The sequence below is a fragment of the Podarcis filfolensis genome, assembly GCF_964270895.1.
Source record: "Podarcis filfolensis genome assembly, chromosome: 6".
Classification (NCBI taxonomy): domain Eukaryota; kingdom Metazoa; phylum Chordata; class Lepidosauria; order Squamata; family Lacertidae; genus Podarcis; species Podarcis filfolensis.
Window position 1 is genome coordinate 47,827,837 of NC_139609.1, and position 13,588 is coordinate 47,841,424.

A 13,588-nucleotide genomic window follows, 5' to 3' on the forward strand; every position below is an offset into this window, starting at 1 on the left:
TGTGATGGTTCGTTTTCTACCTTCCCCTATACATTACATCAGGTCTACGTGCCCTGCTGCAGCGAAACATTTATGGTGTTCAAACACTACGCCTTCCAAATGGAAAAATCAATTGGTGTGATAAATGGTTCTTGGCTGGGTGAATCTAATGAGCGAGTGACAGGTGTTACAGCAGGATTACTTTTACACATTTTCCAGGGCCAACTTAGCCATTCACTTACCATCTTGTCCCAGATGAACTGCATTTATACAACCATGGGTTTTCCCTTGAACAGCTTTGCTGTGGATCTGTAACATCTTGAGAAGTAAAGCAGTTGCAGAAGCAATACTTTATTAATTATTAAAACACCAAAATGAAATACATAGCTTGCAGTACAGCTTGAGCAGACAAGGTGTTTTGACTGCGACAACTAAACATTTGTTCAGCACCTACAGTGTGCTAGGCTTCTTGGATGTTAAGTGTCCCTGAGCTAAATTGAAAGACAGATTTCAGGAAGCATACACCTACATTGCAGTGACCAAATATCTTGTTAACATATTACTTATACAGTGGTACCTCGGGTTACATTCGCTTCAGGTTACATACACTTCAAGTTACACACTCCGCTAAACCAGAAATAGTGCTTCAGGTTAAGAACTTTGCTTCAGGATAAGAACAGAAATCAGGCTCTGGCGGCGTGGCGGCAGCAGGAGGCCCCATTAACTAAAGTGGTGCTTCAGGTTAAGAACAGTTTCAGGTTAAGAATGGACCTCTGGAACGAATTAAGTACTTAACCCGAGGTACCACTGTAATGCAAATATCTTTTCTTTTTTAAAGCAAGTAATTCATCCCAGTCATGTCACAGGAATGAAATAAGGAAACTGTGTGCTCGCCTGTTGCAAATTAGAAAAAAAGAATTCATAACACATCTATTAGCCTCTGCAAGAACAACTATTGCTAGGACATGGAAATCGTTACAATTATTAACTATGGGCCAATGGTATCTTGCAATTTGGCAAACAGCATTATTGGAAAAACTGACACAAAAATTAAAAATAGCAAGAGGGCAAAAGGAGCGCAACAATTTTCATGCAGTCTGGTGTGACTTTATTGATTACACAAATAATGAGGCATATTGTAGTACAGTACACATAGTTTACAGCATGGCCTGGCATGCATGAAGTACATATTTTATTTTATTTTCTCTTCAGTCCTTTCCTCCCCCTCCTTCTTATAAATTCTAAATAAGTAAAATACCTTTTATTTATGGCCACCAATCTAAGCAATACATTTCACTATACATCATTTCATATCTGTAATAATTTTGTATCTATGCTTTGACACAACTTTGTCAAAATATTCAGAAATCTTTATCTGTGTGTTGTTGCCAGTCCAGTCAGCTTTTTGTGCATGGAATGGGAAGGAGCACGCCATTTTGTTCTTCACCTCAGGTGGCAAAATGTCTTGGGCCAGCCATTTTGACAGCTTTCATGATATCCATGTGGTACAAATAGGTTCATATTCTGCTCTTGTCTCTGAACATTTAGCTATGCAGCTTGTTATTTATGACGACACAAATAATAGCAAAAGTCACATTTAATTTTGACCATTTAAAAATAAGTACCTTTACGTTTGTTTTTAAAGTGACAACTTACGGGTTAATTTACATGCTCTGTTGGTCTAAACTGCATCCATAGATACAAGGAGACAAGGGCGTGTGTGGAACAAAGTGTCCCATATGGTCATCATAGGCAATATCAGGACACTTTGGGGAAAACTGTTGCCCAAGAGCCACTGTTCTCTCCTGTCATTCTGAGTGCCTGAAGATGATTTCTGAAAGAGCACTTTAATCTACCTGCCATATCTCTGAATTGAAAAAGGGAACAAAAGCTCCGAAGGCGAAGCCAATAGAATTGTATTTGCCATGGCATTAAAGCAGCTCCTCTTACCCAGGATGCCTGAGAGCTTAATCAGTTGCAAGCCAAGCACCAGCCTGAACAAGAGAAACTCCACATGAATGCAAAAGGATAGATGAATCTTCTTTAAAGAGGCTAGAGGATTATTCTCCCATTTTTCTCTTCAGATTCTGAATACCCACTAATGTAAGCCACAGGAACGACTTAAATCGGAATATTTTGTGCCAGGCTGAAATGTGCAGCTTGATCACAACCAACAGCCATAATCAGATGCCACATAATAAACCAGAGACCTGGAACTTTTGTTCCTAGCTCTTATTATAATAGAAATAGACTTGATGTGTAGTATCAGTACAGTGGTACCTCGGGTTAAGTACTTAATTCGTTCCGGAGGTCTGTTCTTAACCTGAAACTGTTCTTAACCTGAAGCACCACTTTAGCTAATGGGGCCTCCTGCTGCTGCTGCACCGCCGGAGCACGATTTCTGCTCTCATCCTGAAGCAAAGTTCTTAACCTGAAGCACTGTTTCTGGGTTAGCAGAGTCTGTAATCTGAAGCGTCTGTAACCTGAAACGTATGAAACCTGAGGTACCACTGTATATTCATTTATATTCACACTCCCTCCAGGTGCCATAGGAGCCAACTCCTAGGGGCCAAGGGCCAAGGGCTAAGTTGATGGGCACATGCCATTCAAATGTTGTGTGTGCACCACATCATTTGATCAATTATGTGGGGTGGGGCTTACCTTCCGCCCATATTTTATTCAAGTTGGCGTCTCTGCCAGGTGCCTTAAGGCAGCTTACGCGGTCCAGGTGCTTCCTAATTTGTTCCTAATGAAAGAGATGAAAAGTAATGTTTCTGAAATCAGTTCTGATAGACAACTAAGCCACTCATGGGGTTACAGGAATTACTTGCAGCCCACTTTCACAATCTGTCTGTTGCCTACTCCTACTGTTCAGATATAATGAGAGAAAAACTCTCCTTTTTGCCGTATTTGTTTTTTATTTTTATAAAATATTTATTGAAATTTTACAAAAACATAGATTTACAAAATACAAAAAGAAAAAGAAAAAAACATACAAAAATACATAAAAAATAAAAATAAAAATAAAAATACAAAAAACAAATAGATACAAAAGAGTTAAAAACAAACCCATTTTTTGTAACTTTAAACTCATTAGCTTGTTTCCTTGACTTCCTCACACCTCCCCTTTTTGTATTCCCATTTGAATAATCAAATCAGCAAATCCTTACCCTCTTTCGTTTATCTTAACTCTATATCTTAACATATTATAGCTCTATATTTTCATCCATTATCAACTCATTTTTGCATATTCTCATTAACTTTGTTGCTAGTGCCTCTTATTTTCAATCCAACATCATTTTTAACATTCATTAATTTTACAGTGTTTCTGAAGATAGTCTTTAAATTTCTTCCAATCTTCTTCCACCAACTCTTCTCCCAGGTCTCGGATTCTGCCAGTCATTTCCGCCAGTTCCATATAGTCTATCACTTTCATCTGCCATTCTTCCAAGGTGGGTAGATCTTGTGTCTTACAATACTTTGCAATGAGAATTCTTGCTGCTGTTGTTGCATACATGAAGAAAGTTATGTCTTTCTTTGGCACCAATTGGCCGACCATGCCCAGGAGAAAGGCCTCTGGTTTCTTCAGGAAGGTATATTTAAATACCTTTTTCATTTCATTATAGATCATCTCCCAGAAAGCCTTAATCTTTGGGCACGTCCACCAAAGGTGAAAGAATGTATTTTTTGCCATATTTGAAGGTTAGCTCATACTGAGCTAAACAAAAAAATATGTCATTAATTGGAGGGGAAATTGAATTTCAAAGATTGGCATATTAAGAAGAAAAATATACTGTTGTCAAAGGTTATATATAACAATTTGAGGAACCATACAAAATCAAGTGCAGCAGAGATATGCAACAAAATATGCCAGAAGAGATGTTGCAATTTTTTGGATCAGTAAGGGTTCTTGGGTTTCAAATAGCTTCAAAATTAGTATTAAATGGCATCAAAATGACATTTATCTACATGGGAATATTAAAAATATATATCCACAGGTGGTAATAAGAAGGCTAGTAAATAATGGTGGTAGGCATGGCTAATGAACTCTTTTCCCTACAGATGCCTTTACATTCATTGGCTTATTGACCCCTGTAGCTTTGTAAAACCCATCACACATATTCATGATTGAGACAATATTATATATTTCAACTCCAGCAAGAACCATGAAATAATGAATTTGAAAAGAAAGGAAAACAAAATTACTCACTAGTTGTTCGGCAAGCTAATCACATAATAATAATAATAATAATAATAATAAAATAAAAACAACAACTGTGGATTTTGATACCACGAGGAATGGATGATCACCAGTAACAGAATATTTGATAAATAAATTGCTAGTCTCAAATGATGAATATCATTTCGTATAGAAATGAAGAATAAAGCCAGTAATAAATAAATAAAGAGAGGATGCATGTCAATGCATGCAGCTAAATAATAATAATAATAATTTGTTATTTATACCCCACCCATCTGGCTGGGTTTCCCCAGCCACTCTGGGCGGCTTCCAACAAAATAATAAAATACAATGCAATATTAAAATTGTATTTTAAAATATTAAAATACAACATTAAAATCTCCTGCACTGTGCATAGTACCTGTTGAAATGACTTTGGACTATATTTTTTTTGTTCCCTTCACAAAAACTGGTTGCGCAATTTGGCACGGGGGAAGGACTCACTGTCCCTTCCTTGACTCCTCTCAGTCAAGGAGTGAGCTGCTCTTACAACAGGATGGGCTTTCCAGTAATAGGTACATCTAATATGGTGCTAATACCTGCTCTAGGATTGCAAACCTTGATGCATGTGGTTGCTAAGATACACTTAACGTTCCTTAGAAGATTCACTATCAAACCAGACCTCTGGGTAATTTCATCCCATTCTGGTACACTCTGCTCTGGTCGGGAGTGCTAATAAATACGTAGCAACTTTAACATCGCTTCGCTTTCAAGAGGAAAAAAGCCCTCCACACCAGGTGAAGGAGCTGTAAAGATGAATATACCTAATTAACTCAAGGCTGAAGGAAAATGGAACACAAATAAATGAGGCCTTCTTCTCTGGGCCAGTGCTGGTTTTAAGAGCAATGGCTTGTCAAAAGCTATATTAAGATAAAAATCGTAATTACAGTGGTACCTCTGGTTACGAACTTAATTCGTTGCAGAGGTCCGTTCTTAACCTGAAACCGTTCCTAACCTGAGGTACCACGTTAGCTAATAGGGCCTCCCACTGCCACCACTGTGCTGCCACCATGAGATTTCTGTTCTCTTCCTGGGGCAAAGTTCTTAATCCGAGGTCCTACTTCCAGGTTAACGGAGTCTGTAACCCGAAGTGTTTGTAACCCGAGGTACCACTGTACCAGACACCTCTTGATTAATAAACCATTGCCCCAAATACAATTTTACCAAAAGTTGTTAGCTCTTGCAGGTTTCTGGAAAGGGTGTGGGTGGAGGGAGTTGGTGTACCACCTAGTGTAGCACATCACCTGTGTGCAGGTTAAGCATATAGGAAGCTGCTTTCTACAGTGGTACCTTGGGTTACAAACACCTCGGGTTACAGGCACTTCAGGTTACAGACTCCGCTAATGTGCCAGTGGCGTGGCAGCAGTGGGAGGCCCCATTAGCTAAAGTGGTACCTCAGGTTAAGAACAGTTTCAGGTTAAGAACGGACCTCCAGAACGAATTAAGTTCATAACTAGAGGTACCACTGTGCTGAGTCAGATACTTCCATCTAGGTCTGTATTGTCTAGACTCTATACTAGCTGGCTATGGGTCTCCAGGGTTTCAGATGGGAGCCATTCCCAGCCCCATGTGGAGATTCTGGGGGTTAGCAGTGCCCACTGCTACAGTAATGGACCTTGGCAAGTACTCCCAAATAATGACACCTGAATAAGCCGCCCCCCAATCCACCATGTTATGACTGTGCGTGTTCCAAAATGCTTGTTTTCCTGAATCTACTACGAGTTTAATCTAGACCAGGAAATACTGGTTGCTGCCTCAAATTTAATTTAATGAGAATGCTGTATTACTCTCAGCATCTGCAATCTTGCAATACTGTCACTGCTTTGTACCAAACCAGCTGTATTTGTGCAGTATTTTGCCCTTCTTTTTCTGTAACGCCACACCATAATCCTGCCATTTTACCAATTCCATGATGCCCAGTGTGTCCTAAAGTCAAATGTACATGAGCAAGGATGGCAAAGCGGTTCTGTTCTTAAGAGCAAAAACCCACCACGCACTGGGAGTCTGAGCAAAGACGAAAGTGGAGAAAAACAGAAAGGGTTTTTTTAAGATGAGCACACAATTAACAATACGGAAAGAATGACAGCAGGAGTGTAACCAACCAAAAAGGCTGTCAGATTTTTCAGAGTTCAGAAAACTAAACTAGAGGCAAAGTTTGTCCTCCATGTTGCTATTCCTCATCACTGCTTCAAAATCTGGAATCGTCTTCCAGCAGGCCCTTACCCTTCCAGCTTACAACACAGGGGCCATTGGGTGGGAGTACTACATGGCTCCCCAATCATCCCTTCCCTCTGACATCCACGTGCTGAGTGTGGATATCCGTATAAGAAAAGCCTATCTGTGCAGTGTAGATATAGCGAGTGTTAGACCTTTTCTGTACTGTCCATCAGTCTGGAAATTCATCACAGTGAAAATGAGACATGGGCAATTTTCTCTCTAGCTGGCACGTTGCAAAATAAATTGGGTTGTTGGCTTTTGCTTTGTTTTTTTCATGGCAGTTTAAATCCAGTAAGTCTTTGTTCATTCTGTCCAACTATAACGTATGGAAATACAAGGGATGTCTCATTTGTTATTCCAAATGTTAAGTTGTTAAAAGACATGCTGGCACTGAAAATTACTCTTTCAGTTCCAACATTATTCAGCTGTAAGGAGCCCCTGGGATTAATTGACACCATAATCTCTTCTTGCTCAGGTCTTTCTTTCTCAACCAGAATTTAAAATAATAATAATAAAGGTCCTTGTCAAGGGTCTGACAGTAAAAAGACTAAAGGGGGTGGGATTGGAGGGTGGCAAATGTCTGCTCATTCGTCCTTGCTTTCTCTACCACCTGCATTATAATAACCATTCAGGGGGAAAAAACCACATGTCAATAAATAAAGCTGCTCAGAGGTTTCAAGCTGCAATGTCAAACATCAGCAAAAGTGGGAGGAAATGTAGTCCATCTGAAGGGTCACAAATTCCACATCACTGGCCAAAGGAAGACCCACGTCCAATTCATTCCAGTTAGTATTATTTTCAAGCTTGCTCAACAGTTGCATAATGGCAGGGTTGGGCTGGCAGCAATACAAGCGCAGGCTGCTTGGATCTGAATGGTTGCCTTCTTCAGTATGAGAATAGTGCAGTCAACTTTGTTAATTTTACTCATATGCTGAAATGTAAAAGAACTCATTCCATTCCCACTATCAAATTGTGCAGCTAAAGAGGAACAGGGAAGTAGCTGCAATCTGTCATCTAAATCCGTGGAGAAGTATGCTTTTAAATTTAGTTTTGTAAGTTACTGATTTTCAAGGTCTTACTTTTATTATAAGAAAGCAAGGCTGGGTGTCAACATCACCTTGCTGACAAAGGTCTGTATTGTTAAAGCTATGGTTTTCCCAGTAGTGATGTATGGAAGTGAGAGCTGGACCATAAAGAAGGCTGATTGCCGAAGAATTGATGCTTTTGAATTATGGTGCTGGAGAAGACTCTTGAGAGTCCCATGGACTGCAAGAAGATCAAACCTCTCCATTCTGAAGGAAATCAGCCCTGAGTGCTCACTGGAAGGACAGATCGTGAAGCTGAGGCTCCAATACTTTGGCCACCTCAGGAGAAGAGAAGACTCCCTGGAAAAGACCCTGATGTTGGGCAAGATGGAGGGCACAAGAAGGGGACGACAGAGGACCAGATGGTTGGACAGTGTTCTCGAAGCTACCAGCATGAGTTTGACCAAACTGCGGGAGGCAGTGGAAGACTCCTGTCTGGCGTGCTCTGGTCCATGGGGTCACGAAGAGTGGGACACAACTAAACGACTAAACAACAACAAGGCTGGGTGTGTGCAGGCAGTGATGTGGGCAAAGCCCTGCCAGCAAATGGGGCAAGTATTGTTGGTTTCATCCAGCCTTCTTTCCTTTCCCACTAAATCTGCAGAGGGGGGAACCTGTGGTCCTCCAGATGTTGCCCATTATCCCCGACCCAATAGCCACGATGGGTGGAGCTGATGGGAAATGAAGCCCAGAAGTATCTAGGGAGCTACAGGTTAGCCATCCCTGCATTCAGAGAAAAAGGGGCACTGACCAATAAGTGGCTGGGGATGTGCTCTCTGTGCCTACAGTTTGTTCAGGACTGTTGCCCATCGGGGAATTTCTCCAAAAGCACAACCATGTGCGATTCCACGGTCGTCGCCCCCCCCCCCCAGCATTTTCTGCTAAGATGCAGCGGCGTGACAAACAAACATTAAAAGCCTCCGAGGAGAGTGACAAACCTGCCCAGTGAGAATTGTATTACAGGAGCCCAAACATAGAATCGTAGAAGTGGAAGGGATCTTGGAGGGTCATCTAGCCCAACCCCGTGCTCCTCCGTGCAGGATCTGCAATGCAGGAGGGCTGCTGCCGGGAAGCCGTTCAGCTCCCGCTTCCTATCTGGGGTAAACATACCCAATCTTATGCTAATAGGTTGCAGCCCTTGGGGTTGCGGCAATCCTCTGCACGCTTCCTTGAGAGTTAAGCACTAAAGCCCGACTTAAGGGAGCAGCCATACATTTTTAAATAGCAAACTCGATTGCTGCTGCATTCATATACGCCGTCACTTCCTACAGCAGTGCGGCATGCACACGTGCACAAGTCTCTTATAACACCCGTTCACGAGTACCCGGAATGAAAGGGTCAAGTTTCCCAGACGTGACGGTGCACAAATACAGCTAATATCGCCCACGGACTGCGGAGCGTGCAGGCTGCTGCTACGTTCGCCGAATCGCTGCTTTTACTCCCAAGCAACTATGCCTAGAATAACCCCATTGCCGCGTGGCTTCCTGCCCCTAGAGCGCCCTCTTCCGCGCCGCTGAGCAAAGCACTTTTGTTCCACGGGATGCGGACGATTCGCTCCCCACGTCCACTTCGTATCTATCCCCTTGCGCTCGCCCAGCCGACGCTGGCGGGGCAGCGAATTAAAACGCCTGTCCGATGCACGTCCGTCCGTCCGTCCGTCCTTCCTTCCTTCCTTCCTTCCTTCCTTCCTTCCTTCCTTCCTTCCTTCCTTCCCTTTTCTCCCATTCTCTTTCCCAGCTTGAGACTTCATGTCACCACACAAACCTCCTTTTTCCTTACTCCCATTTTCTTTCCTTCCTCCCTTCTCCCCCCCACTGCAGAGCTGCCTGGGCTCTCTACATTTCAGGCGACCGAGAGGTGTGTCTGCTGACATCACCAAATAAATCCTGCTCAGCAGTGCAGGGGTGTAAAATTGTTTTCAGGCAGGCAGAGGATGGCGGTGGTGATGCACAGCGTCCGGTTGATACAACTTCCTCGGAATTACTATGCATAGAAACGGGGGGGAGGTGGAGAGAGAGGAGCTGGCCGCCGGCAACTTTGGGCCCCACCCTTCTTCCCCCTCCCGCTCCCCCGCTGCCTTTTGCAGGGGACATCCAGAGATTGCGGGCGGGACGCCGGGCGCAGTCCGCGGTCGGGAAGCGCGCCTGCTTTTTGTCCCCTCTGCCCTTCCCTCCAGGTTGCGGCAGCGGGCCAAGTTGTAACAGGTGACACGCATGGAACTAGAGGGGTTCCGGCTTCCAGAGGCTTTAGTGGAGAGTTGCCTGTAAGTGGATGGGTAGAAGAGTATGCTTTAAAATGCACCCCCCGCGCGCGTGCGCCGCATCTTGCTCCTTTCTGTTGCTTAAACAGGCTGCGCTCTGGCGATTTTGGAGGGGTGTGCGGGGAGGGTGGAAACTTTCGTTGAGTCCCTGGACTGAGGTTTGCATGCTCCGCGTAGTAGCCTCATTTGCGCAGGATATTTTTTTTTTTCTGGCCTCCCAGTTAAAACGCTTACCATTTGAGTTTGTTCTATGGGACCCTTGTTTGGGCTGTGGTCCAATAAACCTGTGGAGGTGTTGGTTGGGGTGGGGGAAGCTTCTTTCTGGGGTTTATTTCGAAAGACGTTCTCTGCTTGCTCTTCGGTGATTGTAGGTTCTTCTCTCAAGCACGCTGAGTTTTTGGGGGTTGGGTCAGAGGTGGGAAAATGCATTTGCACCCTTACAAGGTTACCAGCTGGCCAGAAACAGGTGTTAAGAGACGGGACCATCCTTCTCATGTGCCTTTAACAGCAGCTTCATCTGGCTTTTCACAGCCTGGTGTGGAGAAAAAATCATTTTCAGGAGATCCTCATGAAGCCATCCTTAAAAGGCACAGCTACAGAGACTGACTGAAAAGCTGGCAACTCAGTGTCTTTATGAAATCATTAATGTCACTGTCTTACTCTTACAGCAGAAGGCGCTGCCAAGGAATCTGCTGTTGATACCAGACTTGGAATCTGCAACTGCCTGAACAGAGAGAGGAGGAGACCTGCCGTTTTTTTGGTTCTCTGCCTCATTAAGTTGTTCAGCTGGGAATTGGCGGTACTTGTAAAGATGACCGCAGATTGATGGCCTGAGTTTTGCAGACGGTTGAGCCCTAAGGGTTTGCTTGCTTCTGACATCATTCCTTTATGAAACAAGGAGTTGTGCTCAGGGAGTTGAAACCAGGGGGAGCCAGCGGAAGGGCTACAAGTTTTTGCTTTTAAAAACCCAGGCAACTGCAGTTCTCTATCCCAGCCCCTAGTTACCTCCTTCCATCTTCTCCCAATGCCTGTGAGGATGCACACGACTGTCAAGTTTTTGATGTAACTCGGGAGCCTCCCAGCTTTCTAGCCATGGCCTCAGTGGATGGATTGCAGTACCGTGCTCTTTATGAATATAAGAAGGATCGGGAGGAAGACCTGTCTCTCTGTCCCGGAGACCTGCTCACCGTCAGCAGGGCAGGGCATGCCTGTGTGGACTATAAGGAAGGGGATGAGAGAAACCCCCAAGGCTGGCTTAATGGCTTCAATGAACGTACCAAGGAATGGGGAGATTTCCCAGGCACTTACGTAGAGTACTTGGGTCCTGTGAGGATTGTGGCTGCCACGCCTAAATCAAGGCCCAGACCACTGCCACCAATGCCAACTGGGGCACCTTCCAGTAACATATGGGGTGAGTTCATATATATATATATATATATATATATATATATATATATATTTCAAACGAAGTGTTTCTGTATGAGGCATGAAATACAGTTTTCCAGAATTATGGCAGTATTTCCTAACCGTGTGTCCTTCTGCAGCAAGCTGAAGGGGGCTGTGCTCTCTAACTAGTTGGCCTTGAGCCATGCACTGAAGTTCATAGGACTTTCTCAAGCTCTACTTCTGTTGTCTGTGCACATCACTCCATTAATGGGAGTAGGGGGAATGTGCGTTCCCAAGAAACTTTCCCTGTTGAAATGTTGGCTTTGCTACTGAAGTGAGGCTTTCTTGAAAGCCCTATGATTTTACAGTTTATGGACAATGTGGTTTGAGAGCCACGTTCTCCCAGAGCGTGATTTGTGTGAACCACTCGGGAATTTGAAGCAGGGCAGGCCAATTTTCCAGCTGGCGTGTCTCTTTTTGTGTGCAGGGTAATCATTTTCATGTGAGCAGCAAGTCACATGGCTAGCCAGATATGTGGATGCCTGTGCTGATGGTTGGGAACAATGTGTTTATACTGGGATGGGAATGGGGGGGGGGCGGGATTAGGAAGCCGCTTCTGGCTTTTGTTTTTATGAGAAATGAGGCTGACATTCTGAAATGTTCCATCTCTTTGAATTGTCCAGATGACTTGTATTAAAAAAAAGTCTGCTGTTAATTAAAGGAAGGGCCAGCAGTGCATCTGTATTTGAAATATCTACAGAGGATCTTGAGGGCCATTTGAGAAGACAGAATCTGGAAGGTGACTACTTCAGACCCAAGTGTTGCTGAAGGCAGTACAGACTTTGCATTTCACCCTGGGGGAGCTGTGCTCCCATTGTGTGAGTGTGGGAGAGCTGTATTCTCTCACTCTTCAAATCAGTATTCCAGCCATGGGATTGATAATGATCTATAAGATCACATGCATGAGAGAAAATCGTTTCCACAATTATTTTTATTTTTTCAGTGTATAGTCCAAATTATGATTGAGAAGTTGTGCCCCAAAAGCTGCACGCAGCTGTAAATTCTCTTCGGACAGGTATAGCTTTTATTTTAATTTTTCAATACAGACATCTTTACCCTTTGTGACTGTAGGAATAAATTGAGTATGTTTGGTGGCAAAGAAAAAAAGCGGGGGGATGGCCTTCGGTGTTAAGCAACAAGTTGCTTACCTTTGTTGGAGCTGGGGGATGTTATTGCAAAATATATCAGGTAATGCTAAGTCTGTGTTTTAACTTGTGGATTCATTCAGTCATTTTTTTTTGCTACTTGCACCGTGGCAGGGACCTGAAGAGAGAGTGAGTGGATAGAGACACAGTTGGGACTACCTAAGGGCATTTGTGGACAGCATGGTCTGTGTTAATTCAGCACTTAGCTCTTTGCACTCATGTAAACCAGGTCTAACCCAGGGTTAGGAGACTCCTGCAAATGTGCTGGCAGTAAGCTGCGCACTGTGGCCAATGTGAACTCCATAATGCAGAGCAGACAGATGGGCAGTTGGCCCAGGCCCACCAAATCCTTTGGAATTGCTTGTATCATTTTTATTTTATTTATCCTTCTCTTCCGCCCACGGAACACCCAGAGAGGATTACAAACCAGGGGTGGGAGAGCAATATGTTAAAACAATAGTATAATAAAATGCAACATCATAACCACTCAAGGCCCACACATTTTTCTTCCCCAACTCACGTACACCACATAAATATGAGCTAAAGTCTATTTCCTGCATAGAATTTCCATGGTAGATATAGATGTGCTTCAGCTACATGTTAGCAGGTGTATAAAGTTAGGTGTTTGTGCCCATTAAAATCTTACATGAAACAGCCTTTAGAACAGGGGTGGTAGTGTGTATGCAGTGACTATGGACTTTCAGGCTGCTAGGTTTTGTATGAAAAACGTACAGTGTGTATTGCTAGGCGGGGAGCGTGCAGAAGGGCAGAGAAACTGTCTAAGCAGGAGTATTTGGTGGAGCTAATGATTTTGAAGCGGCTCCAGTATTTAATCAGAGCCATAGCAGCTGTGTTGATCCCATGGAATAAAATACTCAGAGCGGTGAGGCAATACCTTTTATTGAACCAAGCAAAACTCAATATAAGAAACACATTCAGGTTAACACAGCCCTATTCTTCTTATGCAGGCATATAGACAAGAGTGAAAGATGAACATTGTACTCCCAGGCTGACGTTAACCCGTTAGAGTTGAGTTGAAAACAAAGGCATAGAATGTTTAACTTTAGAAGAGAGGAAACTTTCCTGTCCCTTGTTTTGCAAATCTTCACCTGGTTTATGGCACAATCTTATACCTGTTTACTTATAGGTAAGTCGCACTGATTTCAGTGAGGCTTCCCAGGTAAGTGGATATAGGGCTGCAACCGTAAATTCATCC

The 13,588-nt window shown here is 43.4% G+C and overlaps 1 protein-coding gene and 1 long non-coding RNA gene across 4 annotated transcripts in view; one reads left to right on the plus strand and one right to left on the minus strand.

Annotated features, from left to right (window-relative positions):
- Positions 1–961: 961 nt before the first annotated feature.
- Positions 962–8,587, minus strand: LOC310765345. The gene is made up of 3 exons (XR_014549531.1): positions 8,460–8,587; positions 2,641–2,725; positions 962–1,535 (listed from the first exon to the last, which is right to left on the minus strand). It is a non-coding gene; the product is annotated as an uncharacterized lncRNA (long non-coding RNA).
- Positions 8,588–9,446: 859 nt separating this feature from the next.
- LOC310765352 (phosphatidylinositol 3-kinase regulatory subunit gamma) overlaps positions 9,447–13,588 on the plus strand; it is a 243,912-nt gene continuing 239,770 nt past the window's right edge. Inside the window, exons 1-2 of one of the 3 annotated variants that reach the window (XM_083620188.1) lie at positions 9,447–9,784; positions 10,450–11,192. In XM_083620188.1, the coding sequence (XP_083476314.1) occupies positions 10,874–11,192 (319 nt within the window). In that variant the 5' untranslated portion in view covers positions 9,447–9,784; positions 10,450–10,873. The remainder of the gene's footprint in view (positions 9,785–10,449; positions 11,193–13,588) is intronic. The other 2 variants (XM_083620187.1, XM_083620186.1) reach the window with 2 other exon arrangements.